The following is a 16,848-nucleotide window of genomic DNA, read 5'->3' on the forward strand; positions in this document are numbered from 1 at the left end:
ACAGATACAGACCACATAATGTGTTTGAGGTTCAAATTGCAGACTGGAGGTTAAATACAACTAATTGTATGGGAACTCCAAAAAATAAATTATGGGAATGATCCAGATATGTGACTTGGATTAGTGGGTTATTAAACTGGTGAGGTTAATATAAGAACCTAGAACTATAAGCCAATGAATCTTACTTTTTCTTTTCTCTTTTTCTTTTAATTAACAGACTCAATAAAATACAATTAAGTTAACTAAGTCAACTTTTTCTTGATAGCTTACTATGAAAAAGGCAACAGATTTTCTTTATTAGAAGCTCATCAACCACAAAGGCAAAATATGAACATGGATATTATCTAACAGGCTAGACAGGTTTTATGTTTTAAGTGTTTAATCAAAGAAAATTTTCAATCACCAGAAAATTAAGGGTAGCAAAAATGTTTTTCATGAAAAAGCGGCTAGGTATGATTTGGGGAATAGAAATCAGGTGCTTTAGTCCAGGGTCACTCAAGCTTTACTGTGCATATGAATTCCCTGGGAATCTTGTTAACATGCAGATTATGACTCAGGAGGTCTGGGTGGCCCCCAATATTCTGCATTCCTGCCAAGCTCCCAGGTGATGTGGCTGCCGCTGTGGCGGTCCCTCAGCCACTGGGAATGGAACGCTGAGTAGAAAGCTTGAGGCTGTCCAGAGGAAGTGGAGTCTAAAAAGAGACATTAAAAATTGACGCTAGGATCCAGATCCTTTTTCACCTCAACTCTCACATTCACTTTCTCTTTTTTCTAAGGGAGCAACTCTTTTTTTTTTTTGCAGATATATAGTGATTTATTTTTTTTTTAGTTTTTTATTTTTTTAATTTTAAAATCTTTAATTCTTACATGCATTCCCAAACATGAACCCCCTTCCCACCTCCCTCCCCATAACATCTCTGTGGGTCATCCCCATGCACCAGCCCCAAGCATGCTGTATCCTGTGTCAGACATAGACTGGCGATTCAATTCTTACGTGATAGTATACATGTTAGAATGCCATTCTCCCAAATTAAGGGAGCAACTCTTAATTATTAGTGCAGGAAGATAGAAATCACTCCCTTTCATGAAGTGCTTAGAAACCAAAAAGACAGAGAAGCTTAAACAATAAGATTTCCCAAGACCCACTGTTTAAATCTATCTACTTGGAGGAGTGGTGGAAAATGGAATCTCAAAATTAGTTAATGGCACAGTTCTGTGGGATAGTGAAAACAGAGGTGCAGTCAATGACAGGATAAACTCAGAAAGCCACATGAATGAGAAGGAAGAAAGAATTCAGAAGTGAGCAAGAACAGAGGTGAGGGGTGGGGGTAGAGATGGGGGTATAGAAAAGGTCAGCTAGAACAGATAATGAGCTATTAGATAAGACCCAAGAATGAGCATGGGAGTTACTTTTTATAACTCTCCCCTTTGTGTTGCTGTTGCAACTCAAACAGTTCAGGTAACTTTATCTAAACAGGAGACAATCCAATAAAGGTGCTAGGAATAAAATACGACACTGTTTCTTGTGTTTGTTCAAGACGTGGCAAATCCAAATCTGAAATATTGAATGATTGACTGAGGGGCTCAAAAAAACCTATAGTGAGATCAGGTGTTGTGCAGAGACAGGAAACTAAAGCCAAAAAAGAAAGAGGTGGTGGAGGGGAGGCTTTTGAATGAAGATGAAGTAAGAACCTCAGAACTCCTGTCTAGAAAGAAAAGGCTGAGAGAAGAGTTTTGTTACTTGAGTTCGGTGAATGCAGTGAATACATCTAAACAAATGAAAAGCAGTGCTCTTTTATAAAATCATCTGCATCGTTATTCCATATACCTTGAGCTTTTTAGGCTGTAGGCATCTTGCCAAGCCGTTGCTTTTGCAGATGCTGGAATGACTTCTGTGCATCTTGTTTTTTCTCCAGTGAATTTCTCCTCTTCCTTCAGGTCTCACCTAAAGACTAATCTGCTTTTTTTTGTCTAAACCCACCTGTCCAAAGTTAGGTACACTCTAACCCCAGTTCCTTGGCTTCTACAGCATTTCATACCTGTCCCTGCCTCTGTTATTTACATCCTTCTCTTTCTCTTGCCTTACCTTCCTTTGTGGGAAGGAACTGTGCTTTAGTAGTTTCTGCATTTCCTCAGCTGAGAGGCTGACACGTACTCTGAGCTCCATTTATGTTAATTGGAAGGGGAACAAATGGAATGAATAAAAAAGTAAAAAGATGACAAGATTTTCAGCAGTGATTCTAAAATGGGTGGAATGAAAAAGGATTTGATTAATTCTGTTTCAACCAGGAAATGCTGTTAGTTTTAAAATGCGTTCTAGGTTGGTCATAACTTTTCTTCCAAGGAGCAAGCGTCTTTTAATTTCATGGCTACAGTCATCATCTGCAGTGATTTTGGAATATTAACAGATCAAGACTTAGAAAACTGATAGATGGTATTGTACTTTCTCAATTACTAAAGGGTTTCCTTAAATACTGAGGTCTCTTAAATATAGTCTTAAAGATTAAGTGAAAGAGGAGAGTGAAAAAGTTGACTTAAAGCTCAGCATTCAGAAAATGAAGATCATGGCATCTGGTCCTGTCACTTCATGGGAAGTAGATGGGGAAACAGTGGAAAGAGTGTCAGACTTTATTGTTTTGGGCTCCAGAATCACTGCAGATGGTGACTGCAGCCATGAAATTAAAAGATGCTTACTCCTTGGAAGAAAAGCCATGGCCAACTTAGAGAGCATATTCAAAAGCAGAGACATTACTTTGCCGACTAAGGTCCGTCTAGTCAAGGCTATGGTTTTTACAGTAGTCATGTATGGATGTGAGATTTGGACTGTGAAGAAAACTGAGCGCCGAAGAATTGATGCTTCTGAACTGTGGTGTTGGAGAAGACTCTTGAGAGTCCCTTGGACAGCAAGGAGATCCAACCTGTCCATTCTGAAGGAGATCAGCCCTGGGATTTCTTTGGATGGAATGATGCTCAAGCTGAAACTCCAGTACTTTGACCACCTCATGGGAAGAGTTGACTCATTGGAAAAGACTTTGATGCTGGGAGGGATTGGGGGCAGGAGGAGAAGGGGACAATAGAGGATGAGATGGCTGGATGGCATCACTGACTCGATAGACGTGAATCTGAGTGAACTCCGGGAGTTGGTGATGGACAGGGAGGCCTGGCATGCTGCAATTCATGGGGTCGCAAAGAGTCGGACACGACTGAGCGACTGAACTGAACTGAACTGAACTGAAAGATTAACAACTTCTTTCCTAAATGGCAACAAAAACAATGAAAGCATTATAGCCTTGAATTTATCACAAAGTCAGTAAATAGATGTGGCCTTTACAAAAATAATCCATGTTCAACTATTCAAAAATTTATCTTTAGCCTAGCCTAGGTATGTCATCAGTTGGGCTTCCCTGGTGGCTCAGTGATAAAGAATCCACCTGCCAACGTAAAAGAGACAAGTTTGCTCACTGGATGGGAAGATCCCCTGGAGAAAGAAATGGCAGTCCACTCTAATTCTTGCCTGGGAAATCCCATTACAGAGGAGCCTAGAGGGCTACAGTACAGAGGATTGCAAAAAGACTTAGCTAATGGCTAAGACACGACTTAGCTAATAAACAACAGCAGCATCACGAATACCCTTTCACCTGATTTTATAGCACACTAGTATGTTTGATGCAGGGTATTAGGTTCCGTATTTGTGATCCAAGTTATTGCCCAGGCCAGGCCAGCTGAGGCTAGAGAAAGTCAATGAGTACGTATTGGTAATATATTGTATGTCAAGTTTTATATTAGGCGACATGGAAAACACAGAAAAGGTATGAGACAGTTTTTGATTTAAAATTCTTCTTTGAGAATTAAAATCCAAAGTAGAAACAGATGTCGGAGAACACATAGTGATTGTTGTCTTTAATAAGACAATTCAGAGAAGGGTGAGATAAATAGAATACGTATTGTGGTTGAAATGACTTCCGAGAGGAGAGAGACTGCTAACAGGACTTTGGAGAAAGGATAAAGTTTAAGTAACCAAGGAGGGGAGGAATGAAAGAACAGTCTCATAGGGGAAAATTTCTGATGGCTTCAGTGGCTGAGGAATATGAATGGACAGGTACTAGAACCTTGCTTCTTGAAGTATGGTTATTCACTGTATGCTTCTGTTAGAAATGTCATAACTTGGATTTCTCTCCTGACCTACTGAGTCAGAATCTGAATTTTAACAAGATCTCCTGAAGATGTACAGGCATTTTAATGTTCCAGTAGAGTCAGCAGTAGTGTCAGCTCAGGTTGAGGAGGGGTGGGTGGTAAGTGAGGTAGGTAAGTTATAGCCAGATTTGGGAGGGCCTAGGCAACCTGGAGATCCCAGGGATGGGGGAGTCTGATGGGCTGCCGTCTATGGGGTCACACAGTCGGACACGACTGAAGTGACTTAGCAGCAGCAGCAGGCAAGGAGATGAAATGCGAATGAGCAGACATTCTGGAGAAAAGTAAGGATTTTGTTGATTTCACGGCTCTGCAGCGTCACGAGGACAATTTGCCTTACATCATGCGTTCAGTCTGTCTGTATAATGTCAAAACAGTGGGTGTAACTAAAATGACCCTGTGAGTTCACCCACACATGAAATTTTCATTCCAAAAGTTATTTTAATTTTAGTAAACTGAAGAGGCAGTTTCCTCAATCATTAAGTCGCTCCTTTGCTAAGACTTCCAAGGCTTTGTTTTGAAGTCGATTTTAGGTAAAACACTGCCACATCTCCCTCACATCTCTGTCATTTCCAGGAGACCCTCATATGTGCCTTGCCCTGGGGTGATCCTGCTATTTTCTCAGTACCTGGCAAAGCCTCTCTGTCCAGAAACACAGGTGTTCCCTTTGAAATCTGAGCCTCGTGCATTTTCCCTGTGACTACAAAGTCTTTTCAAAGCAGGTGAAGCACAGGAGTTAAAACACCTGAGATAATTTCTGAGTTGTAAGGAATGTACTATTTTCCAGTGCTTTTTGTACCAGATGACTTTGTCACAAAAACCTCATAGGCTCTTTTAGCATAGATTGAGTGATTGATTGATCTCCTTGATGTCTGGCTCTTCATTATAGTTCTGATAATACCACCATCAGGGTGTAAGGTGGCTAAGATTTTACAATGAGGCATTATTTTTGGAATTTGAAGCTGAAGCATTGTGAACTGTCAACTATGTTACTTCCATTGAGAAACAAGTTCTTTCCTAGAGCTCCAGTTAATTGCTGTTGAGCAGATCACCTTGACGGCTTATTCCATCAGATTTGGGGATTGCACTTTCTGATGTAAATAGAAAACACAACAGTGGTTTGAGAGGGATTTCTGTTTTGACATATGATGGATATTTATAAATCTGTTTTTCCAGAAGGGCTGGCAAAATAAGAATTATCTTTTAAAGGTGGTGTTTAGAAAGAGATTGGAGAAGGCAATGGCAACCCACTCCAGTACTCTTGCCTGGAAAATCCCATGGACGGAGGAGCCTGGTAGGCTGCAGTCCATGGGGTCGCTAAGAGTCGGGCATGACTGAACAACTTCACTTTCACTTTTCACTTTCATGCATTGGAGAAGGAAATGGCAACCCACTCCAGTATTCTTGCCTGGAGAATCCCAGGGATAGAGGAGCCTAGTGGGCTGCCATCTATGGGGTCGCACAGAGTCGGACACAACTGAAGCGACTTAGCAGCAGCAGCAGCAGCAGAAAGAGATAGTTCTATATGTTTTTGATTTTCTTCAACTGCTTGTACATTCACGAGCTGGGTAGAAAATCCTGATCATCCTTTTAGCTGTGTAGAAAAATTGCATGTGAAAGTCTGTGCCTTACTTCGAAGATTTATCATTGGGTTTTCAGGACTAAGCTTGAAGAGATACCTGGTGTTAACTGTTTATTGAGAATAACTTCTTGTCTTACTCAGTTACGCTGAAGTTTTACTGGGAAGTTTTATTGAAGGTTTTCAGTTTTATTTCTCTGTTTGGCACAGTATTAAAACTTTATCCAATAGCGATGATTCAGAAACAGTTCTCTAGAATCATAATTAGGCTTCTCTGGAGGCTCACATGGTGGAGAATCTGCCTACAATGTAGGAGACCCATGTTTGATCCCTGGGTTGGGCAGATCCCCTGGAGAAGGGCATGGAAACCCACTATAGTATTCTTGCTTGTAGAATCCCAGGGAGAGAGGAGCCTGGTGAGCTTCTGTGGGATCACAAAGAGTCAGACCTGACTGAGCAACAAACACTTTGGCTTTGCAATCAAGAATGAAATTCACAAATCAACTTTTGCTTCTTAGTTAAGAAATAGCTCTATTGTCATCAGAACACTGGAGTGGGCTGCCATTTCCTTCCCCAATGCATGAAAAGTGAAAATGAAGTCACTCAGTCATGTCCAACTCTTCGTGACCCCATGGACTGCAGTCTACCAGGCTTCCCCGTCCATGGGATTTTCCAGGCAAGAGTACTAGAGTGGGGTGCCATTGCCTTCTCCAGCTATATGCAGATATATACATCTAAAAAAGACAGATGTTCATGGAATTCATTTCCAAATTTTATAGTTTCATTGTAATTTATAGTTTTTGGTAGGAATATAAGACCAGAGGTTTCAGCCAAGGTCTAGATGTCCAGCGTAACTGCATTTTCAAAACACTATTGTGCTTTGATGTTGTTACTTTGCCAGACAGCAGTGCATATTTTAAAAGTCCAGTAAGATAGTCAAGGACCATGCATTTATCTTGAAAACCCATGGATTTTCTAGGCAAGAATGTCTTCGAAAAGACATGTCTTTTCATGTCTCAGCATATCTTCGAAAAGACTTAACATAGCTTAAGCCACTTAGATGGGGTTTTCTGGAATGGTAGAAAAACTTGCAGTCTTATTTCTCCCTGTTTACAATGACATTAAACAGTTACTAAATTATGTGAGACTTTCCAGTCAGTAGATTATTTCTATGTGCATTTAACGGTGTCAGACCATGCTGGTCAATTTCCTATTAAAATTTATTTGTTTACTCATAATATTTTTTTCATTGGTGATTCTAAGCTATTGAGTTGGCCAAAAAGGTTGTTCAGATTTTTTTCTGTAGCATCTTATGAAAAAACCTGAACAGACTTTGGCCAGCCCAATCAGTGTCATTTAGAATATTTCCTTCGGTAGACTAAGTATCATGATACCTTGACCAGGAAGTGTCATCAGTATCTTTGTGGATAAAGAGACATATGTCATCTCCATCCCTACCACTCATCCTTTTTTTAAAAAAAATAATTTATTTATTTTAATTGGAGGCTAATTACAGTATTGTGGTAGTTTTCTCCATACATTGATGTGAATCAGCCACAGGTGTACATGTATCTCCCATCCTGAACCCCCTTCTCTCCTCCCTCCCCACCCCATCCCTCATGTTATCCTGGTATACCTGCTTTGAGTGCCCTGTTTCATGCATCAGACTTGGACTGGTGATCTGTTTCACATAGGGTAATATATGTTTCAATGCTCTTCTCTGAAATCATCCCACCCTTACCTTCTCCAACAAAGTCCAAAAGTCTGTTCTTTATATCTGTATCTCTTTTGCTATCTTGCATATAGGGTCATTATTACCATCTTTCTAAATTCCATATATATGCGTTAATATCCTGTATTGGTGTTTTTCTTTCTGACTCACTTCACTCTGTATAATAGGCTCTAGTTTCATCCACCTCATTACAACTGATTCAAATGTGTTCTTTTTAATAGCTGAGTAATATTCCATTGTGTATGTGTACCATAGCTTTCTTATCCATTCGTCTGCTGATGGATATCTAGGTTGCTTCCATGTCCTAGCTATTATAAACAGTGCTGCAATGAACAGTGGGGTACATGTGTCTCTTTCAATTCTGGTTTCCTTGGCCTACCACTCATCTTTGAGGATTTATGTGTGAGGAGTCTAAGTACAAAAATCAAGCAAGCAATGTCACAAAACTTTACTCCATGCACTTTAATACAATCTTTAGTACTAATAATTAACTAAAAAGTTCAAATTAATGTTTGACTTTTATTTGAAAAATACTCTACTATTCTCTTTAGTTTTTGTACTAACAATTTTGAAGCCTCAATTATAAGAAAATGCTCTTCAGGCAGATTCCTAGTGACTAAATAACATTGCGTTCAACTCTGGTTTAATGTACTGCAACAATAATTTTGACACTGCAAAATAACAGTGATTTCCAGGACAAGAATTTTAAGGTTACGTAAATGGGCTTCCCACGTGGCTCAGTGGTAAAGAATCTGCATGTCAATCATGGAGATGCTGGTTTGATACCTGAGTTGGGAAGATCTGCTAAAAAAGGAAATGGCTACTCACTCCAGTATTCTTGCCTGGAGAATCACATGAACAGACAAGCCTGGTGGTCTATAGCCCATGGGGTTGTAAAAGTTGGACACAACTTAGTGACTATAAATGTACAATAGTAAAGAAAATATATTTGAAAATCTTTTGGAAGAAAAACTGTGACCAACCTAGATAGCATATTAAAAAGCAGAGACATTACTTTGCTGACAAAGGTCCATCTAGTCAATGCTGTGGTTTTTCCAGTAGTCATATATCGATGTGAGAGTTGGACTATATAAAGAAAGCTGAGTGACGAAGATTTGATGCTTTTGAACTGTAGTGTTGGAGAAGACTCTTGAGAGTCCCTTGGACTGCAAGGAGATCAAACCAGTCAATCCTAAAGGAAATCAGACCGAGTATTCATTGGAAGGACTGATGCTGAAGCTGAAACTTCAGTACTTTGGCCACTTGATGCAAAGATTGACTCATTGGAAAAGACCCTGATGCTGGGAAAGATTGAAGGCAGGAGGAGAAGGGGACGACAGAGGATGAGACGGTTGAAGGAGAAGGGGATGACAGAGGATGAGATAGTTGGATGGCATTACTGACTCGATGAACATGAGTTTGAGCAAGCTCTGGGAGTTGTCGATGGACAGGGAAGCCTGGCGTGCTGCAGTCCATGGAGTCGCGAAGAGTCCAACCCAGCTGAGCAACTGAACTGAATCCTTTTTAAGAGAGGAGCTATTCTTAGTATCAAAGAGAAAGAGTGATGTTACTAATGATTGTCTTTGCCTCATGTATAGGGATGCAACCTCTGGTAAGCCAGCAATATTAACTCTATTAAAAACTCCACTCCTCAACGATTTGCAGCTATCATTGACTGTTATTATAATAGCATAACAGGTATTCTGGTAGGAGTATGAATTGTGTATGCTCACCACATTTCGCAAAGAAGAGCAGTCAATGGAATTTTCTGTATATGTCTAGATAGCTACATAATTTTCAGATTTTACAACACATTGTTTTAGTGCTAAAGTGAAGTAAAGTGAAAGTCGCTCAGTTGTATCAGACTCTTTGCAGCCCCATGGACTGGACTCTGCCCTGCCAGGCTCCTCTGTCCATGGAATTCTCCAGGCAAGAATCATGGAGTGGGTAGTCATTTCCTTCTCCAGGGGATCTTTGCAACCCAGGGATTGAACTCAGGTTTCCCACATTGCAGGCAAATTCTTTACTGTCTGAGCCACCAAGGAAGCCCTTTCAGTGCTAAAACTACTATGAATCTCAGGGTTTACTTTTAAAAGTCCTTTGTCAAGGTTTAAGGTTTCTCATATACATAACACACAGGAAATGATAGAACCATTATGTTCAACTGGTTGAAAAATGACCCCGGAGACAAAGTATGTTAATAATATTCTAAATGTTTCTTTTAGTAATAAAACTTAAATTGAAGACTTTACTATGTTCTCAGAAGGAACAGTTTATTCATGTAGCTGGAAAATAGAGTGGTTTTTATTTCTGCACACCTCAAGTACCCGTTCTATAAAGAAATGGTAATTTTAAGTGTGGCTTGGCTTTAAATTAGTCCTGGGTGAATAGTTCAGAGAGAAAAAATGAAGCTGGTTAGGCCATCTTGATTTAATTTACAATCCTGAATTTAAATAGAAATGTATAGAGAGTAACCTGCATTTAAATGGGATGGGTATGAATTATTGCCTGTCTTCAAACCTGAAATATTATATTGTAGCATAAAAATATATATTCTGTGCTGTTGTCATGTTATATGATAGTATTTGTTCCAGGACAGCTATATTTTCAGTGATTTTTTTTTTTAAAGAATGTTCTTGATTCCTATTATTGAACTTATCCTAAATAGCAAGGCTTGATTAGATTCTTCAACTGATTACTTTCAAAATTGTCACTAATATTTATTAAATATTAATAGCAAATTTTAGCTGCATGCTCTTTGCCTCAGTTCTTGCATTAAAATAATGTTTGTCCCTGTTTTAGCATTATCATAGTTAATTTGATATGATCCACTCCCTATTTTATTATTTTTAGTGAGTGTGATTTATTTTTAATTTTGGCCACATCCTGCAGCATGTGGGGTCTTAGTTTCCCAACCAGGGATCAAACCCACACCCCCTGCATTGGATGGTGGTATCTTACTACTGGACCACCGGGGATGTCCCCCACCCCCATTGTTAGGGATTAAATAGAAGAGAAGTCATGCTGTAAAAACAACTTGTCCATAATATATAGTCAACAATTGAATTTTAGTCCTTAAAGGAACCTGAATTGTCTTCTATCTCAACTGACATATTTTACAAATAAGAAAACATAGCCTGAAGCATTTGAATGATATGTTGTAGATTTTATTCCAGTTTCTACACAACAGATATGTAAACAAACTTTGGATATACAACATATTTGTGAACTTGGAAATAGTTGTGTATCTTCTCTCGAAAGAATCCATCAATTTTGTAGGAAAAACTGACGTCTAAGGTTGTAGAATTGTGTGTAACACAAGAGTAAATTGACCTTGAATAAGGGCCTTAAGAACTCCCTTAGCTGGGTGGTTCTTCTTTTGGGGCTGTAGTGACCTGGACAGGCAAACTTACAAGTCCCGTGTCTGGGCTAGGAAAACACAAACAGTAGGGACTTCTCTTGCATCTCTCTGTCTGTTTCTGTGTGGTCTCTCCGTCTTATTTTTTTAGCTACCTCTTCTGGGTAGCTGAAATCCTAATTTGTTGACTCAGGTCTTTTAAGATGTGTGTCTTTTAAGAGAAAGAATCAGATAGAGGCTTTATTTCCTAACCTAGCTGGGGAAATCTCACAAAGCTATTCTGTTTGTTAGAAGGGAGCCACTATCTAACTCAGCTTGAACGAAAGGGGAGGGGAGGGAATTCAACTCCACCCTTCGTGGGAAGAGTGTTTTAAAACCATTCTAATGGTTTCAAGGCCTTTTTATTTTTTTTTCCTTCTCCATCTAGGAATGTTTGTGTTTTTCATCTGGTACCTGGCTGCTCTTTGTGAGGTTGCTTTGTTGCTAGATTAGAAACATATGGATAAATATATTTTCACTGTGGTGGTGTTGTTTAGGTGCTAAGTCGTGTCCAATTCTTTTGCCACCATGTGGACTGTAGCCCACCAGGCTTCTCTGTCCAAGGGATTTTCCAGGCAAGAATACCTGAGTGGGTTGCCATTTCCTCCTCTAGGGGGTCTTCCTGACCCAGGGGTTGAACCGAGTCTCTGCATTGGCAGGTGGATTCTTTACCGCTGAGCCATGAGTATGACTAAGATATTATGCAAGAACCTGATTTTCAAAATTGAAGGCAAAAATTTGTTTGTCTCTTAAGGACAACCTACTAACCAGGGAACTCTTCCTAGAAGTAAGCTTGCTTTTGAGACTGACTGTCTCTCTGACCACCTGGATACAAAAGGAAATCAGCATCTTGCTCATTTTTTGGGACTTCAGCCAAATTCTTTGTTTCTTACCTAATTAGTTTGGGTAAATAATGACAGTAATTTGAATTATGCCTTTGCATCTTACATAATATGTAATTATAAAATTAGGTCTAATTTAAGTAATGAATTTAATTAATAGTATGTTCACTTTTGGCAAAGTGTTTACCCAATGCTTATTGATAGCATACGTTTTTGATGTCTATACCACAAAACCAGTCGTCTTGAACATTAGATATTAATTCAAAGTGAAATTCAAGTTTTTATGAAATCCAGATACTTTTATGCTGTTAATTTTTTAGTGGCATGTAAATATTCTTTTTTTGTGTGTGTTTTTGGTAGATAATAAAGATGTCTAAGTCTAAGTCACTTCAGTTGTGTCTGGCTCTGTGTGACCCCATAGGCGGCAGCCCACCAGGCTCCCCCATCCCTGGGATTCTCCAGGCAAGAACACTGGAGTGGGTTGCCATTTCCTTGTCCAGTGCATAAAAGTGAAAAGTGAAAGTGAAGTCGCCCAGTTATGTCCGACTCTTCGCGACCCCATGGACTGCAGCCCACCTGGCTCCTCTGTCCATGGGATTTTCCAGTATTCTCCTAATTTTGTATACTTTTTCTTTTTCTGGCTTTGAAAGCATGATTTTATGTATTTCAGATCCACAGTTGAATTAGCAAGAATGTTTGTTGCAAGATTATATGGAGACTATACATAGAATGAAGAAAAGTCCCTTCTTCACACATACTTTTTTTTTCCTTTTGTTTTGTTTTCTAGTATCTTGTCCTTTTGACCTATAAGCATGGTTAGGTTTCTTCCATCCTTTAAAAGGAACTTCCCTGGTGGCTCAGATGGTACAGAATCTGCCTGCAATGCAGAAGACCCAGGTTCAATCACTGGGTGGGAAGATTGCCTGGAAAAGGTAATAGCAAACTACTCCAGTATTCTTGCCAGGAGAATTCCAAGGACAGAGGAGCCTGGCAGGCTACAGTTCATGGGGTTGCAAAGAGTGGGACATGACTGAGTGACTAACGCTTTCATGTGAATTCTCAGCTCTCTGGCCAAGGATCAGACCCATCTCCTCTGCATTGCAAGGTGGATTTTTTTTTTTTTAATTTCCCAACGAAATTATTTTTTATTCTTTGTTCCTATATGAACCTCCAACAATTCTTAAACACTGAACCAGCAGGGAAATCCCTTAAGTTGCTCTTAATAATGAATTAGTACTGAGCTGACCTCATCTTCTTCGACTTCTCTGTAACATTTGAGCTTAATTGCCCACTCTCTACTCCTGGAATCTCTTGTCCTGTGCCTTTTGTTATTTAATCCTCTTTCAGTTTTCCCTTAGCCTTTTTGACTCCACTTTTCCTTGTTCATTTTACTTAAACTTTTTTTTTCTCCTCTTCAATTTTGATAACCCCAGAGTTTTCTTTACATTTTTTCTCATTCTGTATCATCTTCCTGAAGGAATAACTTCATGTCTTTGGAGTATATTTCTTTCCCCAGAACCCCAATCGTCTATCTCCACTCTCCACTTGACATATATACTGTGTGTATCACGGACACCTCACCCATCAGCCTTGAAATAAGCATTGAAGTGCAGAGACATACACTTCTATTACAACAATCTATTTCTCTTTCTGTTTTTCTTTTTCACAGTTTGGTAATCTCATCAGTCTTCACCTTTTTTTTTTTTTCTTTCCCTCACCGCCTGCCCTTAGTCATCCATCAACTTCTAGGAATTTAAATTCCTAAACATTATTTCAGTCTGTCTGCTTTTCTCCAGTTTCACTGCTTTCACCTTAGGTTGTGTCCTCATTTTCTAGTTACAGGCCTATTTTTCTATCCTCCTAACATGCCCAGAATCCTATAATTGTGCCAGTAATGAACCCAGTATTGGAAAATTCTTTGTTTCTACCACCCCATTCACTATGCTGCCTGATTTTCAAATTAACAAACTGAATATTAAACTCGGGACATATGAAATTATTTTGGTAATGATTTTGTAATTGTAAATGTTTCTTTATCAAGTATTTTTAAAGTGTGAGTTAGTCACTCTTGTTGAATTTTTTGTGTACAAAAATATATTTCTATTTTATGGAATTCAGATTCATTAACCATTCATTTATTCAGCCAACATTTACTGACCAGTTTGTCCATATGACAGACATAGATAATAAGCTGAAGTTACAAACATGAGTTAAACAACTGTCCCCAAGCAACTCACAGTCCGTGACAGAGACATACAGATGAATGCTAGCATCTCAGTGCCACACTGAGTCTCTTCAGTCGTGTCCAGCTCTTTGCGACCCCATGGACTATAGCCCACCTGGTCCTACTGTCCCTGGGCTTCTCCAGGCAGGAATACTGGAGTGGGTTGCCATTCCCTTCTCCAGGGCATCTTCCCGACCCTGGGATTGAACCCATGTCTCTTAAGTCTCCTGCGTCGGCGGGCGGGTTGTTTACTATTAGTGCCACATGGCAAAGAGCGTAACAAAGCTCCAGAGTCCAAAGGAGGAAATGGCTTACGTTTAAGATAAATGAAAATATGTCAAGAATGTATTACATAAAGTTGGACCATGATAAGAGTAAAGATCTGTCTGACAAATAATTGGGACAAGGATGTGTTCTGCAGAGGAAATAGTGCTAACAAAGGCAAGGAATAACAGGTTTTATGACAGGGGATATTGTGAGCGAGGATTTGGACTTTATGTGTACTGGGATTTGTTCAATGGGATTAGACAGAGGAATCACTTAAGTGTATTTGTGTCCACTTAGGCAATTCTTAACACTTATAGAGCAGATTGGAGAGATGTGGGATGGATGAAAGGAGATTCATTAGGAGGCTAGCGCAAAAATCTAGGTGAGAGATGGCGAGAACCCAGATTAAGATGCTGTCTTTGCATAGAAGTCAGAAAGAAGAAAACGTAACTGACTAACTGTATACTCTAAAGAAATGTCCAAACTCTCTATATACATTATACTTTCCTGTCTGTATTTTGTTTTTGTTTTGAATCGTAGACCTGGGATGTAGAACTGGAACGGTCTGCAGAATCCTGGGCTGAAACTTGTTTGTGGGAACATGGACCTGCAAGCTTGCTTCCGTCAATTGGACAGAATTTGGGAGCCCACTGGGGAAGGTAGCTTAAAATATAACTTTTTGTTTCTGAAAACAGAAGAGTTTGAAATGAAATACTTACTAATGCATCATTGTAAGTTTTCAGAGGCTTAGTGCCTAAAAGGAAAACAAGCAGTCACACCAAGACAAATAAGAAAAAAATAAATATTATAGCAGAATGATCAGCAGTATCCTAGACGTGTTTTTGTTTCAAGTAATTGATATATTAGTGATGTAATGGGCAAAAGTGTTTAATATGAATAAATTCCACAGAACTGCCTCTCTGCCACATTTTATCAGTGCTTTCAGCAATGTTTAGTTTTATATTTTCTCCAGCCTTACTTGATCTTTGTGGTTATTTTCTTTCAAAAAGATACAGGCCCCCAACCTTTCATGTGCAAGCATGGTACGATGAAGTCAGAGACTTTAGCTACCCGTATGAACATGAGTGTAACCCGTATTGTCCATTCAGATGCTCTGGTCCTGTATGTACTCATTATACACAGGTATGTCTAGGGTATCTTATACCTTATTCCTCTGAATTTGTGTAAACTAACAAAGTTTTCTTTGTTTTTTTTGTAGGAGAACTTATAGAGTACTGAGCACTTGTCTTCCTTGTATCATTTAGTATGGCTATTACAAATCTATAGATGCATGTAGAATAGGCTTATAAATTTTTATAAACAATAATAGAGAAAGGTATAGACATTTCCTTAAACATATTATTTCAGTGATTTTACATTTAAAATACTTTAATATAGCCCTGATAAATGCAGATGGGAGGAAATTTACCATCTTTATATTCAGATGTCATTATTTTTTATTTTCCAAAAATAAAAATATGGTTTTATTTACCATGACATTCAGTATATTTGATGCATGCAGCGTTTATCTTTTTACAAAAATTCTCAGTGTTCCCATTGGATATGTCCTAAACTACTAAATCAACCAATTAATGGCAGATTTGACTAGATAAAACTCACCACAGATCTGAGTTTCTAGACTTTCTATGACCAATTATTACTGAATATAAAGCATGCTTCTGTATACCTTAGCATGTCCAAGATTAAGATCAGCAGGAGGTTCCCTAATAGGCAGTGACGCATTAAAATGTGAGAAATTTGAACACCTAAACTTTTGCTCCAGTACTTTCTGATTTAAGATGAGAATTTCTCTTCCTTTCTTTGGTAGGTTTTTTCATAAAAAAAATTAATATGCCATTTAGGCTTGTGAAGATGTGTAACATTTGAGATTTTTAGGTTTTATATATGAAAATTGGAGAAGGGAATGGCTACCCACTCTAATATTCTTGCAGAGAATCCCCATGGACAGAGGAGCCTGGTGGGGTACAGTCCATGGGGTCACAAAGAGTCGGACTCGACTAAGCACCTGACACTTTCATTTGCAGTTATTATGTATCTCTCTCTCTCTCTTTTAAGTTAAATTAAGGACTTCCCAAAATCTCTAGAAAAATATCCTTTTGGACATTGCCTCATTTCATTTTGAATGGTAACAGCTGGTTCTCGAGTTCACTTCTATACATTTTCTCTCAGATATGTTGTTTTATTTCATCTCAACCTGCTTTCTCTGAGCCTTTTTTCCCCTCTGATGTAGGTGGTGTGGGCAACAAGTAACAGAATAGGCTGTGCCATTAATTTGTGCCATAACATGAACATCTGGGGGCAAATATGGCCCAAAGCTGTTTACCTGGTGTGCAATTATTCCCCAAAGTGAGTAGACGAAACATTGCTTTTATATATAAATATTTCTTAACAATGTAGATATAACTTTATATTCTTGACTTTTTTTCTCATTTTCAGTGTGTGTTATGAAGTAAAGTGCACTGGTTTTACTCACTTTACTTAATATGGTAACAATTATGGTTGCCTGATGCATAAAATTGGTGCTTAAAGGGAATGTGAAAATTGAAACTATGATCTTTATAAAGATAAGAATCATATTTTTAGGCCTTCAGTTTT

The 16,848-nt window shown here is 38.8% G+C and overlaps 1 protein-coding gene across 2 annotated transcripts in view; it reads left to right on the plus strand.

Annotated features, from left to right (window-relative positions):
• CRISPLD1 (cysteine rich secretory protein LCCL domain containing 1) overlaps positions 1-16,848 on the plus strand; it is a 51,762-nt gene that overhangs the window by 16,004 nt on the left and 18,910 nt on the right. For both annotated transcript variants that reach the window (XM_069600330.1, XM_069600329.1), the window contains 3 exons: positions 14,773-14,891; positions 15,243-15,375; positions 16,484-16,599. In XM_069600330.1, the coding sequence (XP_069456431.1) occupies positions 14,773-14,891; positions 15,243-15,375; positions 16,484-16,599 (368 nt within the window). The remainder of the gene's footprint in view (positions 1-14,772; positions 14,892-15,242; positions 15,376-16,483; positions 16,600-16,848) is intronic.

The sequence above is a fragment of the Ovis canadensis genome, chromosome 9, assembly GCF_042477335.2.
Source record: "Ovis canadensis isolate MfBH-ARS-UI-01 breed Bighorn chromosome 9, ARS-UI_OviCan_v2, whole genome shotgun sequence".
Classification (NCBI taxonomy): Eukaryota; Metazoa; Chordata; class Mammalia; order Artiodactyla; family Bovidae; genus Ovis; species Ovis canadensis.